Genomic DNA, 14,853 nt, shown 5'->3' on the forward strand with positions numbered 1-14,853 from the left:
AGTAGACAAAGTCTTTTATTAAGGACTATCCCAGTGAGAAAAGCAAAATATACCTCAATAATTGGCTGGCTTCTGGAGTTTAATTCTAATTAAGATACAGGGTAAAGTCTCTACCAAGAAAACAAAGTAATAAACTTAACAGATATACAGTATTCTTCCTGCTGTGGTTTTTGTAACTTACTTCCATTGCTTTGAAAAGGAAAAGTATTGCTATAAGTGCAAGATGGGGGTAAACTCAATAATGAGATATGGGAAAAACTAAATTAATAACTTTGTATTATAGTTCATTCTAAACTTTTAAAATCATATTTACAAGAAGTTCATGAAGGTAGAGTACCTTATTTGAATACTGAAATAGCAATTAGAACAGCCTGGCCCTGGTCACAAAATAAACAGCAGAAACTAAAAACAGACCCAAACACTGGTATATTTTCATTTCCTGTATCACAGATGACATTTTAAACCAATAAGTAAAATACTTATTCTCAACAAGTAATAGTACAACTGGCTAGCCATCTGAGGGAGAAATGATGCCCTACTCCAAATCTCATATAAATTCCAGATATATTAACAATTTAACTTTTTAAGACCATTTATTAATCTAATTTTTTTTAATCTTGAGGATAGAGAAAAACTTTCTAAGTAAGATGCCAAGGACCAAAATCATAAAAAGAAGAGACTACTAGACTTAACCACGTCATCTCAGATTTTCCTTTGCCTAAGGGAGATGGGAAGAACTCTGAAGAAAATTAAAATGTAAATTACAAAATTACAACCTGGAAAAAATAAAGCTCTTGGAAACATATGGGGAAAAAACAAAGCCACTCCAATAAAAGTTAGCAAACAATTTGAAAAAGCCATTTACAGTTTATGACATGTTCAATAAACCTATCACTATAGAAATATAAATTTAAGATATCAGTTTCTGCCTATCAGTTTTAATATCTAACGAGAATACAGAACTGGCACTATCCAACTACTGGTAATTGTATAGTTGGTACAATTGTAGCAACATTTAAAAATGTTTAAAAATCCTCATTGTCACAGCAATTCCACTTTTAATAGCCTATACTGAACATGAATGTTCATCACCATACTATTTGAAAACCCAGAAAAGCTAAATATCCAACCAAAAGAACTGTAATAATACAAAGCTATTAAAACTAAAATTATAGAGCTGCAATTGTTAATACAGAAAGCAGAATATGATTTTATGATAAGAAAGTTATAAAAGTTACTATATATACAGAAGTTTCATTTCTATAAAAAATATATATGCACACATGTAGATGAACAGAAAATACTGGAAGAATATATATCAAAAATTAATCATCCAATCTGACTTAAGAAAGTACACGGCAAATAATAGCAAATGTAAACATAAACTACCAAAACTGGAATATTAACCCTCTAATAAACTAAGGGTTTCCCTGGTGACTCAAACACTAAAGAATCTACCAATAAACTAAGAAGCAAGAAACTCTCTAATTACGTGGTGAGATTAGTCAATCTATTTAAACAAAACAAAAGATACAGTATAAAAAGAAAAAATGAAATTGAGAGAAGATTCGAATTTAACATGGAAGAGCTATCTTCAAGAGAAAATTTCAATTTAAAAAAAGCATACGAGTGCAGGTCTGTGTACATCACACATGCCATATACAAAGAGCATTTTAAGAATAATTATTAAATCCTTATGAGATCACTGATTAAGAAGATTAAAGCAATTTATATCTGAGATACATTTTCAAATAATCATACTATTTGAAACAAAAAACTGTACTGTCTTAATTCTTAATTGATACTCACTGTACTCTAGTTTCTTTCTCTTCTTTTTCTCTTTCAATTGTTCTTCCTCCTCTTTGACTCCCTCGTCTCCTTCTTCTTTTTGCTCCTCTCCCAAATTATCATAAAATACTGGATCACGATGAGCACTCTTTTTCTGGAAATGCTTAGTTTTGGATCCCCCTTTAACAAGTACAACTTTTCTTTTCAAACAGGTGCAGCCAAACATGCAGTCTGGTCGGCGACAGTGAGCAGGCTGGCGCTTCTCCAAAGCTAGACTTGAACATACACACCCCAATCGACAGAAGTCATTGTTACATGGAGGGGCTCGTTTCCTTATGATCGTGTGGATGGGTTTAGTTTTGAGAGATGCCTAAAATTAAGAGTAGAAAATTATAAATCTACTAAATCATCCCCTAACAAGTTACGATCATATACGGGTCTGCCGCCTTCTATTCTGAGCACTCAGTACAAACAGTAAAAGATTAGTACAGATTCAGAAGACAAAGTAGAAATAAAACCAGAAGTCTGAGCTATCTCCCATTCTAAAACGCATAGCACAGATAAGAGAACAGATATTTTAATTAGCATTAGCATTAGTCACTCAGTCAGGTCTGACTCTTTGCGATCCCATGGACTGTGCTCTGCCAGGCTCCTCTGTCCATGGGATTCTCCAGGCAAGAATACTAGAGTAGATTGAATTCCCTTCTCCAATATTTTAATTAATTATGAGCCAAAATATCAACAAGGATGAATTTATTCTCAATAGACATCACACATAATGCTATAGAGCAGGGGTTGACCAACTTAAGGCCCAGGGGCCAGATTCAGTCTGCTTCCTAGGTAAAGTTTCATTGGAACACAGCCAGGTCCACTCATTTACATAACATCTATGGCATTACAATAGCAGAGTTGAGAAACTGCAACAGAGACTGTAAGGCCTACAAACCCAAAAGTATTTACTATCTACCCCTTTACAGAAATTGTTTACTGACCCTTGCTCTATGGTAATTAATAAAGGGAGAATAGAATAATACATGTGTAACTAAAATCAGATTGATTATATATTCTTTGTAGCCAAAGACGAAGAAGCTCAATGCAGTAGGCAAAAACAAGACCAGGAGCTGACTGTGGCTCAGACCATGAACTCCTTTTTGCCAAATTCAGAATTAAATTGAAGAAAGTGGAGAAAACCACTAGACCATTCAGCTATGACCTAAATCAAAGCCCTTATGACTATACAGTGGAAGTGAGAAATAGATTTAAGGGACTAGATCTGACAGAGTGACTGATGAACTATGGACAGAGGTTCGTGACACTGTACAGGAGACAGGAATCAAGATCATCCCCAAGAAAAAGAAATGAAAAAAAGCAAAAGGGCTCTCTGACGAGGCCTTACAAATAGCTGTGAAAAGACGGGAAGAGAAAAGCAAAGAAGAAAAGGAAAGATATAAGCATCTGAATGCAGAGTTCCAGAGAATAGCAAGGAGAGATAAGAAAGCCTTTCTCAGCAATCAATGCAAGAAATAGAGGAAAACAATAGAATGAAAAAGACTAGAGATCTCTTCAAGAAAATTAGAGATACCAATGAAACATTTCATGCAAAGATGGGCTCGATAAAGGACAGAAATGGTATGGACCTAACAGAAGCAGAAGATATTAAGAGGTGGCAAGAATACACAGAAAAACTGTACAAAAAAGAGTTTCACGACCAAGATAATCACGATGGTGTGATCACTCACCTAGAGCCAGACATCTTGGAATGTGAAGTCAAGTGGGCCTTAGAAAGCATCATTACGAACGAAGCTAGTGGAGGTGATGGAATTCCAGTTGAGCTATTTCAACTCCTGAAAGTTGATGCTGTGAACGTGCTGCACTCAATAGGCCAGCAAATTTGGAAAACTCAGTAGTGGCCACAGGACTGGAAAAGGTCAGTTTTCATTCCAAACCCAAAGAGAGGCAATGCCAAAGAATGCTCAAACTACTGCACAATTGCACTCATCTCACATGCTAGTAAAGTGATGCTTAAAATTATACAAGCCAGGCTTTAGCAGTACATGAACCGTGAACTTCCAGATGTTCAAGCTGGTTTTAGAAAAGGCAGAGGAACCAGAGATCAAATTGCCAACATCCGCTGGATCATCAAAAAAGCAAGAGTGTTTCAGAAAAACATCTATTTCTGCTTTATTGACTATCCCAAAGCCTTTGACTGTGTGGATCACAAGAAACTATAGAAAATTCTGAAAGAGATAGGAATACCAAACCACCTGACCTGCCTCTTGAGAAACCTGTATGCAGGTCAGGATGCAACAGTTAGAACTGGACATGGAACAACAGACTGGTTCCAAATAGGAAAAGGAGTACATCAAGGCTGTATATTGTCACTCTGCTTATTTAACTTCTATGCAGAGTACATCATAAACGCTGGGCTGGAGGAAGCACAAGCTGGAATCAAGATTGCCTGGAGAAATATCAATAACCTCAGATATGCAGATGACACCACCCTTATGGCACAAAGTGAAGAGGAACTATAAAGCCTCTTGATGAAAGTGAAAGAGGAGAGTGGAAAAATTGGCTTAAAGCTCAATATTCAGAAAACAAAGATCATGGCATCCGGTCCCATCACTTCATGGCAAATAGATGGGGAAAAAGTGGAAACAGTGGCTATTTTTTTGGCTCCAAAATCACTGCAAATGGTGACTGCAGCCATGAAATTAAACGACGCTTACTCCTTGGAAGGAAAGTTATGACTAACCTAGATAGTATATTCAAAAGCAGAGACATTACTTTGCCAACAAAGGTCCATCTAGTCAAGGCTATGGTTTTTCCAGTGGTCATGTATGGATGTGAGAGTTGGACTAAAGAAAGTTGAGCACAGAAGTACTGATGCTTTTGAACTGTGATGTTGGAGAAGACTCAAGAGTCCCTTGGACTGCAAGGAGATCCAACCAGTCCATCCTAAAGATCAGTCCTGAATGTTCATTGGAAGGACTGATGTTGAAGCTGAGACTCCAATACTTTGGCCACTTCATGCAAAGAGCTGACTCATTGGAAAAGACCCTGATGCTGGGAAAGATTGAGGGCACGAGGAGAAAGAGACGACAGAGGATGAGATGGCTGGATGGCATCACCGACTCAAAGGACATGGGTTTGGGTGGACTCCAGAAGTTGGTGATGGACAGGGAAGCCTGGCGTGCTGCGGTTCATGGGGTCGCAAAGAGTCGGACACGACTGAGCAACTGAACTGAACTGAAAAGTCTTTAGGAATGATTATAAAAGATAAAATTCATATTTAGTCCCAATATCTGATGATCTTCAGCTCTAGAATTTAGTCGCAGAATCTAAAATATGCAAGGTAAACTACAGAAATTTCACAACAGAAAACTTATCCACATGCTGCTGTATAATTTCACATGCACCAAGGCTGTAACATACCATTCACCTATGTTACCATAGGTGAATCAACAATTAATGAAAATGTCCTAATATATAATTTTATAAAAGACAAAACTATTTTCTCTGTAGGTGAGAATTTGGGGCATTTTCTGGGAATATAATACCTTCTAAGCAGAGTTTTCAAAGCTGTTTTAACAAGCCCAGTAACTGTACTTGCCCACATGCTGGAGAATGAAATTAGAAATGTTCAGAATAGTTAGCTGCCTTTATAAAGGAGAGGGACAATTCAAGCACACGATTGTACAGTCTCCTTCTGCTGGCAGGAGGAATCCACACTTCGTGTCTGCTGCTGCTGCTGCTGCTGCTGCTTCACTTCAGTCGTGTCCGACTCTGTGCTACCCCATAGACGGCAGCCCACCAGGCTCCTCTGTCCCTGGGATTCTCCAGGCAAGAACACTGGAGTGGGTTGCCATTTCCTTCTCCAATGCATGAAAGTGAAAAGTGAAAGTGAACTCGCTCAGTCGTGCCCGACTCTTAGCAACCCCATGGACTGCAGCCTACCAGGCTCTTCTGTCCATGGGATTTTCCAGGCAAGGGTACTGGTGTCTAGTTGATAACAAATGTGGAAGACATTTCCTTAGCTGTCACTAAGGTAACTGAACACCCCATCCTCCTGCCAAAAAGCCCCATTCCCATTTCTCCTAATGACCTAATTCTTTCTCGACAAGATAATATGCTTTTGGAAAACAAAAGGTACCTACTTGAGCTGTAAGCAGAGTTGTTAAGGATACATCTGCTCGCTCTTCAGTGATATAGGTCCTTGGTTTTCCTTCCCAAAGTGCACAGTCTTCCAGATCCATTAGCTTCACTTGAGATTTAGACAAGCCTGGAGGGCGAGATCCCTGTTGTTGTTGCTGTTGCTGCTGCTGCTGGTGTGCCTGCCGCAAACTAATTTGCTTTGGAAATGTATTTTCATCTAAAGTTGGCACAATCAAGTTATTCACCCGGTTTTCTGAGGTGGTGCTTGAAGAATTCTTGGTAATCTTATCTCCTGGAATCATATGAGTGTGTTTCTGCTTTGGGGAAACAGGGTATGGTAAAATGGATTTATAAGATGATTTAGTTCGGCCACTGAAAGTTGCCTGTTTGTTTTGAGACTTTGCCTTTCGAGAGACAGAGGGTTCAGAATGAGGTTTCAAAGAGTAAGAGGTAGAAGGGGAAATGGTAGACTGCTTCTTCAGCACACTATCAAGTGTTCGAACATAGCTGGTACTCTTGGTGGGAAGCTGGTATACCACAGGAGACGTGGGAGCATTAGAAGAGAAACCCATGCTTGTTTCCATCAGCTTGCCTTCATTTTCCAAGTATTCATCCAGCTTATCACTGCAGAAAGCAGAACGGTTTTTCAATGGACCTTCAGAATTTCCACCTAGAAATAAAGATAAACAGATACTTAAAGAAATGTAAGACAGATATTTATGTCTCTAGAAAAATACACTTAAAAAGACCAGGAGCTTTCATTTATAAGCTACCAGATCTTCCAAACTGTCCCTCCTCAGAAGTAAGGGAAAAAGGTAAGGGCACAAAAACAGTAGTATAAAGTTTAGTTTTTAAGGAACAAGAAAAAGCAAGTTTAACAGAGACAAGCATTACACTATTATAGTGTGTAGTGAAGTCGCTCAGTCGTGTCCGACTCTTTGTGATCCTATGGACTGTAGTCTCCCAGGCTTCTCTGTCCATGGGATTTTCCAGGCAAGAGTACTGGAGTGGGTTGCCATTTCCTTCTCCAGGGGATCTTCCTGACCCAGGGATCAAACCCAGGTCTCCTGCATTGCAGGCAGACGCTTTACCATCTGAGCCACTAGAAGCTCTACACTATTATAATACTGTACAAAGATTCAAAGAGGAGAAAAATTATATTGAACAAACAATAAATTTATCTAGTTAGAGTGTAACTGCAAACAACTGCAGTTTGAAAGGAAAAGCACTAAGAAAGGAGACCAACAGACACACAATCAAAATTTAAATTTCAGATTGGATTTAGAAGTTTATTTTGAAGTACTATAACATTATTGGAAATCACTATACAGCTCTGAAGTATACAGTTCTGAAATAATTCTTGATGATGATGCTTTTTATAACTGTAGGAATAGAATGGAAGTGCCGTTTGAAAAGGCTGCAAGGATTATTTAAGTCTGACATGGTTAGGGACTGAAACCCAGGATAGGGACTAGAGGACACAGAAAATGAACAAAAAAAGGCAAGATAATTATTTTCAGTTTATTTTAAAGCATGGAAAGAAGAGATAAAGAAAACCAACCAAGGTTTACTTTTAACAAGAGTCTTTGGCCACATGTTTCAGAATGTATTTTTAAATTTTTAAAAAGCTGATTACCGTCATTCCTAGATGCAGAAGCACTATGAAACTTTCCCCTCCACCCCTTGATCTTGGTGAAATCATTGGTCTTCCCTGTCCTAGAAACAAAGGGAAATCCAGCATCTATAAAAGTAAAAGCAAAAGAGATGATCAAAATTCAAGGAAGCCAATATTTAATATACTATTTACTAAGATTTCATCTAAAATGTATAAATCATTGTTAAGACTCACCACTAGATAAAGGATTTAATTAGAGTATCCTAAATGTCTCTAACAATTGTAGCATTTTATTTTTATCACAAACTTGTTTGACTTTACAAATATTGTGCACTCACCAGGAGAGGCAGGGTTGGCTCCGGTAAGGTTCCAGAATGGAAAGCTAGTGGCTGGAGCCAAAGGTAGCTGTACTCCCAAGTACTTAAGATCAATGCTCATTGTTGGATCCACCGAATTCAATTTTAAGCCCACTACAAAAAAAAAGAATCGTATTGGGTATTTTTTAATCTCTGGTTGGGGTGGAGAGGGGAGGGAGGGGTATAATAAAGAATAAGCGGAGACCAGAAATGATGAAATAAAAGTTGAAAGTGGCAGACAGACTTTAAGGTGGCCTTATGATCCTCACTTCCTGGGTATTATATATTTACAAAATCTTCCCCTTTCTATCCTGAACATTGGTGGCCCTGTGACTTACTTCTAACCAGTGGCAAAAGGGACAGGATGTATATGATTATGTATGTATATGTGATAATATAAGAATGAGTGTATCATCCATCCTGCTAGAGCTGCAAGGATAAAAATTCTGCCAACAACCTGAGGGAAATTGGAAGCAGATCCCTCCCCAGTCGAACCTCTGATGAGGAGACAATACTCACATCTTGATTGCAATCCTGTGATACCTTAAAAGGAGGACCCAGATAAGCTGTGCCCTAACATCTGACCCACAGAACCCTGAGACAGTAAATGTGTTGTTTTAAGGTACTAGGTTTGTAGCAATCTGTTAAGCAGCAATAGATAACTAATACATAAACACAGCAGACTTCAGACCTTTTGTACTTTAATACTTTATAGCCCAGAGATTTTCTAGGACCTCTAATACAAACATGCAATAGTATGAGCATCTGGCCTGGTGAAGGCCACTAATTCTTTATTTATTATTAAGACATTTATGGTTAATGGAGCCTATAAGTATTATGGCTTATCTGTAGGTATTGGGAAAGCATTTATTTTCCTATCTTTTTACCTTTTTTTCTTAACATTTTACATCAAAGATTTGTCTATGTTGACAAGTTTATCTCTACATGATTTATTTTCACTGTTGTACACTATTCCAAATTATGAATGACTCTCATTTATTCACCATTTTCCTCTTGATGAGAATTAAGCTGTTTCCTATTTTAAACTATTACAAAAAATACTGCAGTGTAATTGTACATCTTGTACAAAGAAGTCTATCACAAATATGAACATGTATGAAAGCTTCTCTAGTGCATTTAGCTTTTCCTTATGGCATTTACCCAAGAGTGGAATTGCTATATAATAGGATATGTTCATCTTTAATTTACTGGATACTGTTTGACATATATGTGGCTGCCCAAAATATTCTGAGAACCTTTCCAAAAGCTATTACTTTTCCACATTATAACCCACACCTCTTCAACGGAGAGGTGTTAAAACACAGATGTAGCCATAAAAGGCTTCAATCTAGAAGAGAGGCCCATAAGCAAAGGAATACTACTCAGAATTGTGTTAATGAGGGTGATACTATTTGGCCAAGTTAAGGACTTTTAGAGGTAAAAGTAATCAATGTCCTAGCTGTAGTATACTGTGTTCAGTGTACTACGTTGAAAATGGTAGTAACTGTTCAATGTTGTGAGACTGCTTGTATGGGTTCTTAGGGAATATAATTTGGACATTTTTCCTGACCGCATAGTCCTACAGTCTGTTTCTCTGCCTTTCAGGAGATTCTCTCTGTAAATCATCTGATATTCTTTAATAAATTTATATTCTATTTCACCTGCAGAGTGAGTGGGAAATAAGAAAACAGTAATTACATAACAAACTGGAATACACATGAGACTGCTTATGGCTAGAGGCAACCATTACAGTTATTAATTTCCCATGGTCTTGTCTGGCCACTCTGAGATCAAGTGTTTCAAGAGCATACCTGTCACACAATCATGGATAACCACATGCAATGCTGCACTGGTTGGGAAGTTGCTGACTAGACTGCCAATCAACTCTCCATTTATACTCTCTCCAATAGCGTTAAGAGTCGTTACTGATCCACATCCTCATCAACATTTTATATCACTGGACTTTTAAAACTGTCCTCATCTTATTGGTATAAATCTATATCCTTTGTTCTTAAATTTGAATTTTTTCTGTTACTAGTGACAAGTTTCTAATTTGGATTTCCTTGTTTGTGCAATTACTGGCTTCATATTACTGAGCAGGAAAGTATTTAACTTAAATTTGAACAAAACTGAAGCCATCAACTATTGTAGTATTAACTACTAGAAGTCACAGGTACAGGTTTCCAATAAAAAGCTTACATAGTACTGGTTTCCTGCAAGGTGAAGACATTGGTCAGGTTACAGGCTTCAAGTTCTCTTAAGGGTGATTTGTATATACTCCACAGAAAACTTAATAAACAAAGATGGCAATTTGGCTTTAGTTTATAATTCTAGTTCTTTAAAATAAGATCATTTTATCATGCTTATTTTAATCACATGTGATTAAAATGAACATCAATAAAGTATTTTCATGTTTCAATCAACTAGGGAGAAACACGTGTGTGTGTGTGCTATCACTGTCAGTCGTGCCCGACTGTGTGACCCTGTGGACTATAGTTTACCACACTCCTCTGCCCATGGGATTCTCCAGGCAAAAATACTGCCATGCCCGCATCCAGGGGATCCTCCCAAACCAGGGGTCAAACCCGTGTCTCTTACATCTCCTGCTTTAGCAGGTAGGTTAATATGGCTCAAAAAAACTGTTCTCTAATCCTGACTTTCGGCTAAATTTCTCTTAGCTTCTGCTTTCTCATCAGAGAAATAAGTCTCAATCCACTGCACTGAGTTTTATGTTTTAAGAATTAACTGTACCTTCTCTTTGAAATGCTCTGCAATACAGATGAGGACAGAGACCAAAGACATTTCCCAGACCTCATGGAGCTTTTGTGTTGTTTTCCCAATTGACTGAATAGTAGTTACAATAGGGTAAATAAATCCTGTGAGAGGCAAATGGAATGATACTTGAAAAGGCTAAGGCAACCTGGTAAAACTGTACAGAGAGTCTAATTCTTAAATTAGAATAAGCAGGAATTAACTAAGAAAGGTGGGGAGGGACAGCAGGGTGGAACCAGAGTGGAGCAGAATGCAAAATATTGCAGAAATTCAAGTGACACTGAATCCTAAACAAAGGACAAAATCAGATACTATAGTGTTTTAAAAAGAGAAACATACTATTATTACAGACAGAAACTACTTGAGCCTACAGAGAAAACAGAAAGAAAGGAATTAAGTTGTTAAAAATGTATCTATACAGCCAAATAGGTAGGTAGACATGCAAAATCTAGACCAGGACAATCAAATTTACAGACTGTTTTCCCTACATATCTTCTTGTCTGCATTTGCTAATATTTTGAACTGCCATCTTCCCCCAAAAGGTGTACCAAGTGATCCTAAAAATATCAACAAAAAGATCAAATTTATTTTAAATATACTTATCAATTTTGTTAAGGCCATAACAGTAGAGAGGTCAATGGCACACGGATACTGCTCAAAGTAATTCCCAACTTAGCTTACCTACACATCTTGAAATGTTTGTCCTTAGAGAAAATCCTTCCCCAAGAAACAAATACTTGGAACACAGACTTTCAGTTTCAGTTCAGTCGCTCAGTCGTGTCTGACTCTTTGCAACCCCATGGACTGCAGCACGACAGGCTTCCTTGTCCAGCACCACCTCACAGAGCTTACTCAAACTCATGCACATCCTGTCGGTGATGCCATCCAACCATTTCATCCTCTGTCGTCCCTTTCTCCTCCTGCCTTCAATCTTCCCCAGCATCAGGGTCTTTTTAAAAGTCAGTTCTTCACATCATCAGGTAGCCAAAGTATTGGAATTGGTGATGGACAGGGAAGCCTGGTGTGCTCAGTCCATGGGGTCACAAAGTTCAGTTCAGTTCAGTCGCTCAGTTCAGTTCAGTCGCTCAGTCGTGTCCGACTCTTTGCAACCCCATGAACTGCAGCACGCCTGGCCTCTTTGTCCATCACCATCTCCCGGAGTTCACTCAAACTCACGTCCATCGAGTCGGTGATGCCATCCAGCCAACTCATCTTCTGTTGTCCCCTTTTCCTCCTGCCCCCAATCCCTCCAGCATCAGTCTTTTCCAATGAGTCACCTCTTCCAATGAGTCAACTCTGTGCAAGGAGGCCAAAGTACTGGAGTTTCAGCTTCAGCATCATTCCTTCCAAAGAACACCCAGGACTGATCTCCTATAGAATGGACTGGTTGGAACTCCTTGCAGTCCAAGGGACTCTCAAGAGTCTTCTCCAACACCACAGTTCAAAAGCATCAATTCTTTGGCGCTCAGCTTTCTTCACAGTCCAACTCTCACATCCATACATGACCACAGGAAAAACCATAGCCTTGACTAGACGGACCTTTGTTGGCAAAGTAATGTCTCTGCTTTTCAATATGCTATGTAGGTTGGTCATAACTTTCCTTCCAAGGAGTAAGTGTCTTTTAATTTCATGGCTGCAATCACCAACTGCAGTGATTTTGGAGCCCAGAAAAATAAAATCTGACCCTGTTTCTACTGTTTCCCCATCTATTTGCCATGAAGTGATGGGACCAGATGCCATGATCTTCATTTTCTGAATGTTGAGTTTTAGGCCAACTTTTTCACTCTCCACTTTCACTTTCATCAAGAGGCTTTTTAGTTCCTCTTCACTTTCTGCCATAAGGGTGGTGTCATCTGCATATCTGAGGTTATTGATATTTCTCCCAGCAATCTTGATTCCAGTTTGTGCTTCTTCCAGCCCAGCGTTTCTCATGATGTACTCTGCATAGAAGTTAAATAAGCAGGGTGACAATATACAGCCTTGACGTACTCCTTTTCCTATTTGGAACCAGTCTGTTGTTCCATGTCCAGTTCTAACTGTTGCATCCTGACCTGCATACAGGTTTCTCAAGAGGCAGGTCAGGTGGTCTGGTATTCCCATCTCTTTCAGAATTAAATAGATGTTTTGCTGGAACTCTCTTGCTTTTTTGATGATCCAGCAGATGTTGGCAATTTGATCTCTGGTTCCCCGGCCTTTTCTAAAACCAGGTTGAACATCTGGAAGTTCACGGTTCACGTATTGCTGAAGCCTGGCTTGCAGAATTTTGAGCATTACTTTACTAGCATATGAGATGAGTGCAATTGTGCGGTAGTTTGAGCATTCTTTGGTATTGCCTCTCTTTGGAATTGGAATGAAAACTGACCTTTTCCAGTCCTGTGGCCACTGCTGAGTTTTCCAAATTTGCTGGCATATTGAGTGCAGCACTTTCACAGCATCATCTTTCAGGATTTGAAATAGCTCAACTGGAATTCCATCACCTCCACTAGCTTTGTTCTTAGTAATGCTTTCTAAGGCCCACTTGACTTCACATTCCAGGATGTCTGGCTCTAGGTGAGTGATCACACTGTCGTGATTATCTGGGTCGTGAAGATCTTTTTTGTACAATTCTTCTGTGTATTCTTGCCACCTCTTCTTAATATGTTCTGCTTCTGTTAGGTCCAGACCATTTCTGTCCTTTATTGAGCCCATCTTTGCATGAAATGTTCCCTTGGTATCTCTAATTTTCTTGAAGAGATCTCTAGTCTTTCCCGTTCTGTTGTTTTCCTCTATTTCTTTGCACTGATCACGAAGGAAGGCTTTCCTATGTCTTCTTGCTATTCTTGGGAACTCTGCATTCAGATGCTTATATCTTTCTTTTTCTCCTTTGCTTTTCACTTCTCTCCTTTTCACAGCTATTTGTAAGGCCTCCCCAGACAGCCATTTTGCTTTTTTGCATTTCATTTCCATGGGGATGGTCTGGATCCCTGTCTCCTGTACAATGTCACTCAGTCATTCAGTTGTGTCCAACTCTTTGCAACCCCATGGACTGCAGCACGACAGACCTCTCTGTCCATCACCAACTCCCAGAGTTTACTCAAACTCATGTCCATTGAGTCGGTGATGCCATCCAATCATCTCATCCTCTGTCGTCCCCTTCTCCCACCTTCAATCTTTCCCAGCATCACAGTCTCTTCAAATGAGTCAGTTCTTCGCATCAAGTGGCCAAAGGATTGTAGCTTCAGCATCCATCCTTCCAATGAATATTCAGGACTGATTTCCTTTAGGATGGACTGGTGGGATCTCCTTGCAGTCCAAGGGACTCTCAGAAAGTCTTCTCCAACACCACAGTTCAAAAGCATCAATTCTTTGGCGCTCAGCTTTCTTTATAGTCCAACTCTCACAACCATACATGACTACTGGAAAAACCACAGCTTTGACTAGACAGACCTCTGTCGGCAAAATAATGTCTCTGCTTTTTAACATGCTGTCTAGGCTGGTCATAGCTTTCTTCCAAGGTGCAAGCATCTTTTGATTTCATGGCTACAGACACCATATGCAGTGAGTGATTTTGGAGCCCCCAAAAATAAAGTCTCTCACTATTTCCATTGTTTCTCCATCTATTTGCCATGAAGACTTATTTCCCCACGTTTCTCCATCTATTTGCCATTGAAGACTTATTTGCCATAAGACTCAGACTTAGTTGGTTCCATATGAATGAGAATAACTTCAGCTTGGAAAAATAAGTTAAATAATTCTTAGCATACCCCCTAAATGCATAAAACCCGTTGCATATGATGGTTTAAATCATACCCCTAAATGCTTCTGCCTTTTCATCATATTAGGACCAACTTCTTAAGAACACATTATCACACCATTAAAAAGACTCATAAAGAAAGAAACAAAAACAGATAACCCTGTAGGTTCAAGGCAGAATCACCTAAGATGATAAACTGTAGCAAAAAAAAAAAAAGTGTGCATCTATCTAAATCCACTTAAATAGGAGGTATCCACAAAAATACACTTCAAAGAAAAACCTGTATAACTATTGAACATAGAATAGAAAATTAGATATAGATATATAAAAGAAAAACTCTACCTAACCACTGATTTAACACTACATTCAGAGATTTTTTTAAGTAACTAAAAAGAAAGAGAGTGCCCTGGGAATACTACCATTTAAGGAATTTAACA

The 14,853-nt window shown here is 38.7% G+C and overlaps 1 protein-coding gene across 6 annotated transcripts in view; it reads right to left on the minus strand.

The window, feature by feature from the left end:
* MGA (MAX dimerization protein MGA) overlaps positions 1-14,853 on the minus strand; it is a 145,991-nt gene that overhangs the window by 44,729 nt on the left and 86,409 nt on the right. For all 6 annotated transcript variants that reach the window (XM_040226855.1, XM_040226858.1, XM_040226857.1 and 3 more), the window contains exons 6-9: positions 7,894-8,025; positions 7,577-7,681; positions 5,943-6,610; positions 1,810-2,158 (exon numbers count right to left, since the gene is read on the minus strand). In XM_040226855.1, the coding sequence (XP_040082789.1) occupies positions 1,810-2,158; positions 5,943-6,610; positions 7,577-7,681; positions 7,894-8,025 (1,254 nt within the window). The remainder of the gene's footprint in view (positions 1-1,809; positions 2,159-5,942; positions 6,611-7,576; positions 7,682-7,893; positions 8,026-14,853) is intronic.

The sequence above is a fragment of the Oryx dammah genome, unplaced genomic scaffold, assembly GCF_014754425.2.
Source record: "Oryx dammah isolate SB20612 unplaced genomic scaffold, SCBI_Odam_1.1 HiC_scaffold_26, whole genome shotgun sequence".
NCBI classification, from domain to species: Eukaryota; Metazoa; Chordata; class Mammalia; order Artiodactyla; family Bovidae; genus Oryx; species Oryx dammah.